The sequence below is a fragment of the Paroedura picta genome, chromosome 16 (genome assembly GCF_049243985.1).
Source record: "Paroedura picta isolate Pp20150507F chromosome 16, Ppicta_v3.0, whole genome shotgun sequence".
Taxonomy (NCBI): domain Eukaryota; kingdom Metazoa; phylum Chordata; class Lepidosauria; order Squamata; family Gekkonidae; genus Paroedura; species Paroedura picta.
In genome coordinates this window covers 12,091,676-12,105,912 of record NC_135384.1, presented here as the reverse complement: position 1 = coordinate 12,105,912, position 14,237 = coordinate 12,091,676, and the positions used below count along the sequence as shown (strand labels likewise).

At 45.7% G+C, this 14,237-nt stretch overlaps 1 protein-coding gene across 6 annotated transcripts in view; it reads left to right on the top strand.

Moving 5' to 3' along the window:
• LOC143825676 (uncharacterized) overlaps positions 1 to 14,237 on the top strand; it is a 48,191-nt gene that overhangs the window by 2,092 nt on the left and 31,862 nt on the right. For 3 of the 6 annotated variants that reach the window (XM_077313894.1, XM_077313892.1, XM_077313897.1), the window contains exons 2-8: positions 3,671 to 3,750; positions 8,063 to 8,322; positions 10,072 to 10,107; positions 11,343 to 11,366; positions 11,733 to 11,768; positions 12,433 to 12,468; positions 13,093 to 13,154. In XM_077313894.1, the coding sequence (XP_077170009.1) occupies positions 8,248 to 8,322; positions 10,072 to 10,107; positions 11,343 to 11,366; positions 11,733 to 11,768; positions 12,433 to 12,468; positions 13,093 to 13,154 (269 nt within the window). In that variant the 5' untranslated portion in view covers positions 3,671 to 3,750; positions 8,063 to 8,247. The remainder of the gene's footprint in view (positions 1 to 3,670; positions 3,751 to 8,062; positions 8,323 to 10,071; positions 10,108 to 11,342; positions 11,367 to 11,732; positions 11,769 to 12,432; positions 12,469 to 13,092; positions 13,155 to 14,237) is intronic. The other 3 variants (XM_077313896.1, XM_077313895.1, XM_077313893.1) reach the window with 3 other exon arrangements.

Sequence of the window (14,237 nt, the reverse complement as noted above, 5' to 3'; positions counted from 1 at the left end):
CTTACTGCAATTTCATTAGTTAGAGAGCCTGAAGCACCTACCCTAATTTTTGTGTGGGTGCCTGAGTGCAGATCAGAAACTGTAGGCGTTTATCGATGTTATTTTGCCTCAGCGTTGACCAGAGTCTGTCCCTATCAATGGAGTCAAAAGCTGTGGCTAAATCAATGAAAACTGTATATAGGGCTCTCCTAGGGCCTTCTATACTGGAGTAAGCTAAGTAATGGAGGGTTTAACATTGGTCAATGGTAGAATGGCCTTTTCTAAATCCTGCTTGGTGTGGGTGTAAGATATGGTTGTCAGCAGCCCAGTCCTCTAGTTAAGAGGAATTTTCCCTAGAGTTTAGATGCAATATTTAGTAAACTAATGGGGCGGTAGTTTTGTGGGTCGATCTTGTTTCCTTCTTTGTGGATAGGAACCACTATGCTCATCTTCCAGCCATTGGGGAAAATGCCTGATTCATTTATCTGGGTGAAGACCCTAAGTAAGACGGGGGCCCACCAGTTAGGGAACGCTTTAAATACATCAGGTGGAATCAGATCTTCTCCAGGTGATTTATTGGAAGACTAGTAAAAAAGCCCATTGTATGAAGAAGACAATGGGCGCTAGCAGGCGGGGACCAGAGCGAGGGGCAGGCGAGGGACAGAGCGAGGGACAGGCTACCTGAAAGAGGAGGCCGTCGGCAGCTCCTCGGCATCTCGTGTTTTTTGCCGGGGAGTCCCAGGCGTGGTGCGCTGGGCTGCGGCGGCTCCTCTGTGTTTTTTTTGTTCTCCTGCGGCTTTCCTGGCGGCTCCATTTTGTTCTTGGGCCATGAGGGCAGGGAGCCCCCGGCAGCTGCGATGGGCATGGCTGCCGGGGCTCCCAGGGCGGCGGCTTGAAGCAGCGAGAGGCTGCTCCTCGGGGGGTTTTTTTCTTCTGCGGCTTTTCCGGCGGTTCCATGTTGTTCTGCTGGGTTTTTTTTTTCTCCTGCGGCTTCTTGGTTCCATGTTGTTTTGCAGCCATGAGGGCAGGGAGCCCTGCAGCGACTGCCGGGGGCTCCCTCGGGGCCTCGGAGGCTGTGACTTTGGAGGTCAGGTGAGCAGCTGGAGTCCTGTTCTTTCGGTGAGCCTGTTCTTTCAGCGAGCGGCTGGAATCCTGTTGTCTGTCATGAGGAAGGGTCCAATCCGGACCCTTCCTCATCCTGGACACATCCCGCCCCAGAACCCCTTACTGTTTTATTTAGTCCGTGGCGCCCGCGGCGCCACCGGCGGTGTACAGATAAGGATGTAATAAGGCCTCTGACTTCAGCCTCTGTGACTGGGGGCCAAGCTGGTAAATTTAGAGAGTCAATGGAAATAGCCTGGGTGTTTGGTTCTGTATATGGTGGGGGACGTGGCCAGGCTCCAAAACATTTCGAAAAGTGCGTAAACCAAGTGTTTCCAGATATTTGGGCTTCAACCTGTTGGGGTGATTTTGCAAGCCCGAAAGAAACAAGGTTCCAGAATTGAGATTCATTTTTATCCTTTACTGCCAGATTTAGTTTGTTCCACATATGTTTAGCATAGTCAGCTTTCTTGCTTTTGAGGAGACTCTTATATTGGGATCTTAATCTGATGAGCTCTAACATTCTGTTATCCTCTTTACTGCGACCGCTCAGCCTCATACATTTGACTAGCTTTTTCCTGAAGGTTTTGCATTCTTGATCAAACCAGCCATTATTGGGGCAGGATAACAGCTTTAGAGGTTTATTGTTGATAATAAAGCCAAGGAGGCACTCCTTGATAAGAGCTGCTCTTCCATGGTTGGTATAATTAACAAAATAAGATTGAGGAATGCCTTCAGTTCAGAGTAGCACAAGATAGCACACAGTCACAGACCTTCAGGAAACTTCAATTAGCCGAATAAAATAACAGAATAAAATATAACTTGCGGAGCGGGATAGCCGGTGTTTCTATCTGGACGCCATCTTGTTTCCAACACGCGCTTGTTATTCAAACCCAGAATTGTAGTCTATGAACATCTGGGAGACCACAGGTTGACTACCCCTGCTATAGAGGGTTGTCTCTCTCTAGGGAACCTCACAACCTCCACCTGAGCCCTGTATGGAATTGCCCGCTGAGAGGGTCAGGACTTCCAGATTCGCTTCCACATTTAGAGGCTTTGCATCTTTTCCTCTCATTGCCCAGCACCTGGTCCACCTGGGGACAGTTTACTGCTTTTTGTGCTTCTGGAAGAATAGCCGCTTCCCAACTGCCAGCCTCTCTCATGGTGCCCCACCATAACACAGCATGTCTGAGAGGCTGGAGTTCTACTCGCAATCAATCTTCTGAAGTCATAATTAAAAAGAAAATGCCCATGACCATACTTTTAGCATATCACCATAATGAACTAGGGATTCGAAAAGGAATGGGTAAAATGCAAAACCGTTGTCCAACTCTCTATACATGCTCTAAAAGCTGTTAAAATGTAGAAGCTCCAAATCTCTGCAGTGGTTCCTGAACTTTTTTCAAAATTAACTCACAAGTCCTAAGACTTTTTAGTGCCCTAGGCCAGTGGTCCCCAGTCCCCACTGGTACTGGTCCGTAGATCAATCAGTACCGGGCCACGGCTCCTCCTCGTCCTCCTCCCCGGCCGCTGCCTTGGGGGCTGCTCTGCCACTCTGCTGCCGGCTCACCTTAGGTGAGCAGAGTCCTTTGTGGTGTGGAAGGTGTTCCCCTGCAAAGCAATCACACCCTCTCAAAGTTAAGGAAACATTTTCAGCAAGCCACAATATAAACCAGTCATTAATTTTTAGAGTTATAGGGGTCTCTTCATAATTGCAAAATGATTTCATGAGTTATAGAACAAGGAATTCTTGTTACATACGTGCCTGTACTCCGGTCTAGGAAGCTGTCTAGAAGCCATCTGGACAGCTTGCTGCACACTTACCCTAGGTTGAGTGGGTTTAAAGTTTGTTCTTTGCTTGTTTCCATCACAGTGGTTTAAATGTTGGCACAAGATAGGAGCCTATTGTTTCAGGGCTTCAGTTTTCATACTGGAGCCCTGAGGGAGGGGGTGTCTCTATAAGAGATCGGCTCAAGAAAGAGCGAGGCTTACCAGGCTCGGTGGGCCTAGGGCTCTGAGCCAGGTGGCTGGGTGGCTGAATGAGGTGGGTGCCTATCCACCAAGCCACTTCCCTGGGGTTAGGTATCTGGGGGCAAGGAACCCACCACCCTGGCTGGGATGAAGGTGGGTAGCAGGGTGCCCCCAGAGCCAGGGCATGAGCAGCCGGACAGCTGATGGTGGGCTCTTCTTCTCATGCTAGGCCAACCCTCTGGCTGGAGGCTTGTGGATTTTGAATAAAAGCTGTGGCCTTACTACTGCCAATCTGAGTCACGTCTTGCTTGCCCACATGCCCTCCTGCCAGTCAAATGTTTAACCAATGTGAAAAATATGTAAAAATAATTAACTACACCAATTTGGGAAACCCTCACGCAGCTCCAGAATTTGATCCGTGTTTGAGAAAGCCTGTTTCAGGCACGTTCTACCCATAGATAAAATCCCAAGGGATCTAAACAGAGCCTTTAAAATTGACCTAGGTGGTGACATCATAAACTTTATGGCACCAATGAAAAAGGCTGTACAGGCTGTACTGCGTCTTAATGTCTTATGATAGTGCTCTGAATTGGAATTTCTCTGACCATGTTGGTTTTAGGCAGAACTGTGGAAGGCCTCTTCCTCACAGAAGAATTTTGGATAACTTAACTGCCAGTGAAATCCATCTTGAAAACTCAGGTATCTTCCTCTTTGTTTCTTGATATAACATGCATCTGTTCCTAGAATTTTCCTAATTTCAGAATTTAACGTTTATTATCCTCGGTTACTGGAGCATGGAATATAGGGCTTGATCAGCCTGCTCATTACACTGAGAAGAAATGTTCCAAACAGGGATACAAATCAGGGACATTGCAGGAGAACATTAGTACACCATGTCTAACAAGAAACTATTAAATAATGTTGGAGAACATAGCATTATTCATAGAATCATAGAGTTGGAAGGGGCCATACAGGCCATCTAGTCCAACCCCCTGCTCTACGCAGGATCAGCCCAAATTCAATTCAGTAGAATTACTGATGACCGTATTGTTTGTTGGATCCCAACACAACTGTTTTTAATTCGAAAGCTGACTTGTTTGTTGACTGTCACTACCACCTCTCCTTCAGAACTGCAGCCTGTGGAAGGGCCACTATGGTCTCCTGAGCAACCAGTGTGTGTAAAGCAGCGGTCCGCAACCTTTTGGCTGCTGCAGACAGCTGCTCCAGAGTGGGAGGAGAGGGCGGCCCGGGGGCCCGCACCCGCCCACGTGCGGCAGCCCCAGCGCAAAAGCGCGTGCGCGGACTGCTGCGCACGTGCGTTTGATCCCGGCAGTCCGTGCATGCGCAATTGCGCCGCCGTCATGCCGGCAGCCGCGGCTCCCCCTCCTGGCCCCTCCGGGCTGCTAGCAGATCAGGCCCCCAAAGCGGCAAATTAGCTTGCGGCTCGGCAAGCTTCTCTTCCCCCCCCTCCCGAAACAAGAAGCTTGGCTTGTCACTACCACCTCTCCTTCAGAACTGCAGCCTGTGAAGGGGCCACTGTGGTCTCCTGAGCAACCGGTGAGTGTAAAGTGATGTCAAGTCCCATCTGGATCCTGGTGACCCAGCAAGGGGCTTTCAAGGCAAGCGTGAAGAGAGGTGGTTTGCCATTGCTTTCTTCTTGTCAAAAACCTGGAATACTCTTGCACTAGGTTCTATCTTATAGAAAAGTGTTCAGAGCTACTTTATTGAAGACCAAAGAGTGGACATCAGGGAACTTCATGAAAGGAATTGCTGGGGGCGGGAGGGGGGGGCAGAAAAACATAGAAGAAAAACACACAGAGCCAGCTTGGTGTAGTGGTTAGGAGTGCGGACTTCTAATCTGGCGAGCCACATTTGATTCCCCACTCCTCCTCCACATGCAGCCAGCTGGGTGACCTTGGGCTCGCCACAGCACTGAGAAAACTGCTCTGACCGAGCAGGAATATGAGGGCTCTCTCAGCCTCACCCACCTCACAGAGTGTCTGTTGTGGGGAGAGGAAATGGAAGGTAACTGTAAACCACTTTGAGACTCCTTCAGGTAGAAAAAAGCGGTATATAAGAACCAACTTCTTCTTCTTCTTCTTCTTCTTCTTCTTCTTCTTCTTCTTCTTCTTCTTCTTCTTCTTCTTCTTCTTCTTCTTCTTCATAGCAACCACAACAAAATCAAATCTCCACTGTATAATCTGTCACTCTGGGCACATTAAATTCATTGGGGAAATCTCAAGGGATCTAAACAGTCTTTATAATTGACCCGGGAGGTGACACCATAAGCTTAATGTCACCAATGAAAAGAGCTGTATTGTGCCTTAATGTCTCATCGCTGTAGAGTACCCCGAAGTGGAATTTCTCTGACTATGTTGGTTTTAGGCAGAACTGTGGAAGGCGTCTTCCTCGCAGAAGAATCTTGGAATCCTAACGGCCAGCGAACTCCATCTTTATACCTCAGTCCTCTTTCTCCATATTTCTTGATATACCATGCATCTATTCCTACCATTCTGCTAATTTCAGAACTCAGGGTCTATTATCCTCAGTTACTGAAGCATGGAATGAAGTGTTTGATCAGCCAGTTCATTGCACTGAGAAGAAATGTTCCAAATTGGGGATACGAATCAGGAACATTGCAGGCGGACATTAGTGCACCGTGCCTAACAATGAACTATTAAGTCAAGCTGGAGAACATTCAATTCAGTAGAGTTAATGTATTGTTTGTTGGATCCCAACACAACTGTTTTTAATTCGAAAGCTGACTTGTTTGTTGACTGTCACTACCACCTCTCCTTCAGAACTGCAGCCTGTGGAGGGGCCACTGTGGTCTCCTAAGCAAGCAGTGCGTGTAAAGTGCTGTCAAGTCCCAAGTCCCTTCTGCTGACCCCAGCAAGGGAACTTCAAGGCAACCATGAAGCAGAGGCAGTTTGCCATGGCCTTCCTCAGCATTGTGGGAAATGCTGCTTGTTGCTTTCTTTCAAAACAGTTTATTGCAGGGGTAGTCAAAGTGCGGCCCTCCAGACATCTGTGTACTACAATTCCCATGAGGCCCTGCCAGCATTTGTCAGCATTTGCTGGCAGGGCCTCATGGGAATTGTAGTCCATGGATGTCTGGAGGACCGCAGTTTGACTACCCCTGGTTTATTGGCATTGATTTTACACTGTTGACTGCCCACCTTTTCAGTTTGGTTATATTATTTCTGTGTGCTCCTCTTGTTTTGGGGTCCATGTTGCACGGTGCAAAAGCAGAAGTGAATCGCCAATGTTTTTAAAAAGTCTCCCGGTCTTGGCTGGCTTGCCATTTCCTGGAGAAAAGGAAGCTTATAGGAGAGAGGTGGAGCCCCACTCCCAATGATTACGTAAGATTTCCAGAGCATTAGCCATGAATTGGAAAGAGGCGGAAGGAAGGAAGAGTATAAAGATCCCAGCACACAGAATGTGCCGCACAGAAAGAGAGAGAGAGAGAAGGAGAACACATACCCAGGGGGACTCATCCAGCCCACCAGTTTCCTGCTTCCGGATTGCAAAAGGCTCTTGGTAAATGCAGGGTATTGGGAGACCTGAATTGTGAAAGGTATCTTTCTGGTGGAAAGAAAGGTTTCTTGAAAGGTATCTTTCTGGTGGAAAGATCTCTGCTGGACATCTCCCCACAGGGTTCCTATAGCTGCACCTGTGTAGCATTGCCACGTCCACGCTGGCCTCTGGCCATTCAAGGGAGGGTTGGGTTGCCCATCCAGGGAAGAAGAGCTGGTTTTATATCCTGCTTTTCATTGCCCAAAGGAGTCAGTCTCAAAGTGGCTACAGTCAGCTGCCCTTCCTCTCCCCACAACAGTCACCCTGTGTGGTGGGTGTGGCTGAGAGAGACCTCTAAGAGAAACTGCTCTGTGAGAACAGCTCTAAAATGACTGTGACTGGCCCAAGGTCACCTAACTGGCTGCATGTGGAGGAACGGGGAATCTAAACCGATTCTCCAGATTAGAGTCCACCACTGTGAGTCCGCCACTGTCCTGACCACGATGGGCAGGACAGGGACCACAGTGGCCTGAAGAAGCCTCTGTGTAGGCCGCTCCACTCCAAAGCAACCGCAGGAGGCTTTAAAATAGCTACTCGCCAGTAGGACAGAGCCTGTAGCAGCTCCTACAGCCCTCTGTGTGCCCTGCCTGACCTTACGAGTGCCTGCAGCAGTCTCTCTGCAGCACTCCCGAGATTGGGGGTTCTGCAGAAAGCTCATAAACAGTCCCCCCCCCAGCTCTGTGGGGTGCATGGTGTCAAGGGGAAGCTTTTCCTCTCTTGCATCGTCCCCCGTTCATCCCCCTTCTCCCTCCCTCTCTCCCTTCGTTTCTTGCTCTTTTTAGTCCCTTTCTTTCTTTCTTTCTTTCTTTCTTTCTTTCTTTCTTTCTTTCTTTCTCTCTCCCCCCCTTCTTCCCTTTTTCCTTCCTTTATCCATTTGTTTGTTCTTTAGTTCCTTTTTTCCTCCTCCTTGTCTCTTTTCCTTCCTTCCTTCCTTCCTTCCTTCCTTCCTTCCTTCCTTCCTTCCTTCCTTCCTTCCTTCCTTCCTTCCTTCCTTCCTTCTTTGCTTCCTCCTTCCTTCCTTCCTTTCTTCCTCCCTCAGCTTCAATGTTACAAACATCTTGACCACTGCAGACTGGGGATTAGCTGTTTAGCCTGGAGCCCGGTATTCCTAGGAAGACTCAGCTTTCCTTCCCCTCTGTTCCCTGAAGCTCACTGGCTGCCTCATCATCAGCCATTTTCTCTTTCAGCCTAATCTACAGCACAGAATTGTTCAGGATAAGCAGATATAGTAGACTTTCTGCAGCAATAGGAAAGAGGCACAGCCCAGTATCACCCTTTGTGGGTCATGGTTATGCTCAGTAAAAATGAACATTGGATCAAAAGAGGCCTCTCCCAGAATAAATCAGCAAACCTCCTTGGACCCCCAGTTGCCCTTAATTTATTTGCCTTCTTGGTATTCTGTGTCTTATTCTTGGTTTCTCCCTTCCTGGTTTAGATGATGGCTGCTTGTGGACGATCGGTTTCTCTCTTCATCGTGACTTGCTGCCTGGTTTGGGTTCACCATTCTGTGGCGCTAACAATGATGCCCAGTTACCCTTCGATGCGTCTAATAGAGCGTAGACTGGATGATTATTTGAGCACTCTCAAGGCCTATCACGGTAACCCCCGGAATTTCCCTAAATGGCAAGCAATGTTGCGGGAAATATTAAAATTTTTGGGAGAACTCGAACGTTTTATCAACGGCAAGATGGACAGGTGAGCTGAATGTGAACACACAGATTAACCTGCCTTATACTGAATGAGGCCGTTTGTCCATCCAAGTCAGCAGTGCGTAGTCTGACCGGAGCCATGACCCCTCCCTTGTGCTTCCTGTGCTCTATATTGCTCTTTCTCTCAACAGAAGCACCCGTCGTCAAAGCAAATGCTAATAACATTGAAGCGGGCTGGGTTTTTTGTTGATATTTAAAGGTATTTTTCTTACGAATATCCAAACAAAAGTTAAAAGTTCAGGAAAAGAGGAAGAAAAGATAGATGTTTTTAAAAAGAGATTACAATGTCCATATAACGTCCAAGTAGCTTGACGACAAGGCCATGTGCATTTACCAATGAAACCAAGGGCCAGCTTGGTGTTGTGAGACCAAGCGTGGTGGAGCATCAGCTTCTTATGTGGTGAAGCCAAGTTTGATTCCCCATTCCCCCACATGTAGCCAGGTGGGTGACCTTGAGCTTTTCACAGTCCTCTTAATGCTCTTCTGACAGAGTAGTTCTGTCAGAGGTCTCTCAGCCCCACATACCTTATAGGGTATATGTTGTGGCGAGAGGAAGAGAAGATGATTGTATGACGCTACAAGCCAGCCTTGCCTAAGGGCAGTGGCCAATAAACTGAAAATAAATAAATACTTTGAGACTCCTTCAGATACTGAAAAGTGGGACATAAAACTCAATTCTTATTCAATAATAGGATTACTAACTGTACTATATCTTAACACCGCCCGCGGCAGCACGGGCGGCGCAGACTAAATATTGCGATAAGGCTGTGGGGGGAGGAGCTAGGGCGGGCTCTGTCCGTGATGAGGAAGGGTGCAGGTTGGCCCCTTCCTCAAGACTGACAATGGGAGGGCCCAATCGCGCCTGCCGATTGGGCTCTCCGATTGCCGCCCCGCCGCCAAGGGAGCTATTGTGAGCCGCGAGCAGTGCGGCTCACAGAGGCTCCCTTGCCAGTGGCCTGATGTGTCGAGAGACGCAAAGCACCTCCGAAGCGTCAGGCCGCCGCCACGCCACCAATACGGCCCCGCTAGCGCCCGCTGTATTCAAGGTACAGCGGGCTTGATTACTAGTTTCATATATGTTGTAAACTTCTCTGAGGCCAGCTTGCAGTGAGGAGTGGTCTAGGGAATGAACAAATAAATAAGTAAACATAAAAATTATTCTAAAATTTCTTCAGAATTAATACCTAACAATTTGACTATTCTCTATAACAGTGGTCCCCAACCTTTTAATCACAGCGGACCAGTCAATGCTTGACAATTTTACTAAGGCCCGGGGGGGGGGTAGTCTTTTGCCGAGGGATGTCGCCACTGCCTGAGATCCTACTCCAGTTGCTTTTCCGCTGGCGCCCCTGACTATTCGCCACCTTCTGGGAGGCACTGCCAGCAGCAGCTGCACAGTGTGACAAAAAGGGGGAGCCCCAGCCATGGCGGCTGCTGGAGAGCAGCAAAAGTGAGCTGGTGGCAGAGTGGCAGGGCAGCCCCCAAGGCAGCAGCCGGAGAGAAGGACGAGGAGGAGCCGTGCCTATCCACAATTATTTAGAAATAGTATACAATTTGTATTTTAAAGCATTATGGCTTGGTAGTAAACCTTTTTAAAGTTGAAAAAAAGATGTTTTCCAAGAAATCTCCATACTTTTTCTTCCACACATTTTCTCTATCTATATTTATTGACTTAAATTCTTCTACTGAACCAAATTCTTTTACTTTAGTTATTAATACTTCTCTTATGTTTTAGGGGTCCTCCATCGCCAAACCCAATTCTATCAAACAGGTATGAATTCATAGCCCTATTTTTTAAACTTAATACCTACATTCTCCTCATCACATCTTATCCTCCTATTCAAAGTGTAAAGAGCTCCAATAAACAAGAGAGGTGACAGTGGGCAACCCTGCCTTGTACCTTTTTGAATTTCGAAAGGTTTGGTCAATGGTACCTGCTGCCTGTGACTCACCAACTTTAAGACATATTCTCCAAAATTAATTCCTTCTAAACCTCTAGTTCAGGTTTCTTCTAAACTCTAGTTCAGCATCTTAGAAAGCCAAGGCTAATTCTCCTGCTTACTTCTCAAAACCACCATCAGCAATTCACTTTACTCCTTTTCATGCAGAAAGACATAGACCAATTCTGCACGGCTACAGCTGTGCTGGGCCACATGCTGTTATGTGCACATAGTCATTTATTCATGGGGAATAAAATACACATATATACAACTCAGGGGCAGACAGGTTCCACTGTGATGCATTGTGGCAGCGGCAACAGGGGGCAGGACAGTGTCCCTACATGAAGGCGGGGATAGCATGGAAATGCTGTTCCAACATTGTGGGGGTCAACAAATGCTCTGTTTGGCTCTCCATCGGCACAAATTCAAACAGGGTTTTTGTGTCTCTGCAGGGCCCCTCCAGAGTGGGGAGGAGCCAGGCTTAAACGGCCTGGCTGTTCCCTATAAACACAGGCCCAGGTTGGCATGAATGCTGATGGCACCCACGAAGAAAGGGAATGCTACAAAAGGGAGCATCGGCGGCCAAAACACGGGCCATGGCCGTGAAGGGGCTGGACTGATGGTGATGTCGTACATCTCCTGATGTGCGAGTGCTCCCCCAGCTCATCCCTCCCATGTACAATTGGTCAAAAGATGCTTCCATTTAGCAATGAATATTATTGTTTTACCTCTAGCAAAATTAACCATAATCAACACCTTATTTTTTTCCCTTTCATACCAAAAACAAAAAACAAAAAACCATGAAGGGGCTTCCATTTAGCAATGAATACTATGATTGTTTTCTCTTTAATCCAAGTAGTCATCTCTTCAAACTAGTCATGCTACTGTTACCATATATTAAAACAAAGTTCTATTTTCTAGCTTTTCTTTTTTATTCTTTATAAGATTCTCCTTACTCCACAGAACCACAATCATCTCCATTTTTCCATTTCATGTCTTCACTTTATTGATTTAATTTCTTCTCTTAAACCAAATTATATGTATTAATACTTCACTTTTCTTTTAGCCGTTCGGCAATGCCACTGATAAGGTATGGATTTATAAGTCTCTTCTTAAAACTGCCAGTCCTCTGAACTTATTATATGCTCCTATTCAAAGTTTAAAGATCTATAATAAACAAGAGAGGAGACAGTGAGCGATGCTATCTTTTCCCTTTCTGAATCTCTCAGGGTTTCATTGATGATATGTGCTGTCTGGGAAGGAAAAATTCACTTCAGCGGGCAACAGGGTTGCTGCAGAATTGATACCCAAAATACTTTTCTTTTTTAATAAGATTCTACTTATTCCTCAGAACCACAATCATCTCTTTATTTTTCCATTTCAAGTCTTCATTTTATTGGTTTAATTTCTTCTCTTAAACCAAATTATATGTATTAATACTTCACTTTTCCTTTAGCCGTTCGGCAAGGAGAAGACCAATGCCACTGAGAAGGTATGGATTTATAAGTCTCTTCTTAAAACTGCCAGTCCTCTGAACTTATTATATGCTCCTATTCAAAGTTAATAAACAAGAGAGGTGACAGTGAGCAATGCTATCTTTTCCCTTTCTGAATCTCTCAGGGTTTCATTGATGATATGTGCTGTCTGGGAGGGAAAAATTGACTTCAGCGGGCAACAGGGTTGCTGCAGAATTGATACCCAAAACACTTTTCTTTTTTATTCTTTATAAGATTCTACTTATTCCTATGAGCCTCTTGTGGTGCAGAGTGGTAAGGCAGCTGAAATGCAGTCTGAAAGCTTTGCCCATGAGGCTGGGAGTTCAATCCCAGCAGCCGGCTCAAGGTTGACTCAGCCTTCCATCCTTCCGAGGTCGGTCAAATGAGTACCCAGCTTGCTGAGGGGTAAATGGTCATGACTGGGGAAGGCACTGGCAAACCACCCCGTATTGAGTCTGCCATGAAAACGCTAGAGGGCGTCACCCCAAGGGTCAGACATGACTCGGTGCTAGCACAGGGGATACCTTTACCTTTACCTTTTTACTTACTCCTCAGAACCACAATCATCTCTTTATTTTTTCCATTTCAAGTCTTAAATTATTGATTTAATTTCTTCTCTTAAACCAAATTATATGTATTAATACTTCACTTTTCTTTTAGCCGTCCGGCAAGGAGAAGACCAATGCCACTGAGAAGGTATGGATTTATAAGTTTCATCTTAAATTTTAAAACCTCCAGTCATCTCAACTTATTATATGCTCCTATTCAAAGTTTAAAGATAAACAAGAGAAGTGACAGTGAGCGACGCTATCTTTTCCCTTTCTGAATCTCTCAGGGTTTCATTGATGATATGTGCTGTCTGGGAAGGAAAAAATTAACTTCAGTAGGCAAGAATGTTACTGCAGAATTGGTACCTAAAAAAAAGAAAAGTGTTGGCATTTGCTGGCAGGGGCTCATGGGAAATGTAGTCCATGGACATCTGGTAGGCCGCAGTTTGACTACCCCTGCCTTAAAGGGATGTAGCTAGAGTGCAGACAAAACAAGAGGAAGGTTTATGTCTTTTGCTACTTGCTAATTGACTGTTATGGGATTCTTTTCCTTTAAGTTTTGGCCTTCTGGTCCATGTCAACCAGCAGGCTGTTGTGGAGGAGGGTGGAATGAAAATCAGTTATCCAGTTATGAATCTACTGTTCTTAACCATGACATCATGTTGGTTCTCATTGTAATGTAATTTAATGACTCTGTGGACTAAACTCAGAGCCCTGGTTGCCTAATACAAGTTTTATTGGAGGACTAAATGTACTTTTCATTTTCACTCAGATGGGATGGATTTTAGCAGGCAGACACTACGTGAAGCTCCGTATGCTGGCTGAATACAAAAAGTAAGTCTAATCATTGGAGCAGATTGCTTAGATTGTGCTAACAACTAGGTTTTGGAATCTATTGCTTGCCTCCTAGAATGACAAATATTTAGCGTTCTTCTCAAGTTTGGTCCTGTATGTTTTTGAAATATTCAGCTCAGTGTTGTTGTCAGCCATTCAGTCCATTCTGACTCTTGGTGATCCCATGGCACAGCTGCCATGACATTTTCTGTCCAGTGTCCATTTTGATCGTGTCTATCCACCATATTCTTTGTCAGCTTGGTTTCATTTTTCCACTGTCCAGTGCTAGCATAACTGGTTTCTCCCTTGAGTTGGATCGTATAATATGGCCAAAGTACGTGAGCCAGAGTTTTGTGATTTTGCCTACCAGTGATAGATCAGACTTCATGCACTGTAGTATTTCCTTGTTTGTGACTTTGCTATCTATGGAACCCACAGAAGTCTTTTCTGACACCACAGTTCACATCAATCACCTTTTCTCTCGTCCAATTCTTTCACCCTCCAACTTTCACAGCCATAAGTGGCTATTGGGGTTATGGCAGATATAACTATTCTACATTTGGTAGTCAGGCATGTGCCCTTGCTTTTCCATGTTTGGTTCATTTCTGAGTGACCCAGAGCAAATTGAAGTTTTATTTCCATACTGCAATTGCCACTCTCATTGATTTGTGATTGAAGAAAAAAGAATTCTTGAATGTTTTTCATTTCTTCACCATCAATTGTTATTGTGATATATCTGTTTTTGCAGTGGTCATTATTTATGTCTTTTTAGTATTTATGGAAATGTCAAATTTCTTACTTCATTGACCTTTAATCAGCTGTTCAAGGCCTTCTTTAGCTTCTGATAGGAGGATAGTGTCATCAAGCATACCGAAGATTATTTATATTACTTCCTACAATCTTAATTCCATTGTTTGATTCTTTGAGTTCAATTTGTCTCATAATGATCTCAGCATACAAGTCAAACAGGAAGGGGGAAAGAATACAATCCTGGCATTTTCCTGTCTCCATTTTGAACCAGTCAGTGTCACCAAACGTGTATGTATAATGGCTTCTTGGTCTGTATAGAATGACTGCATCAGT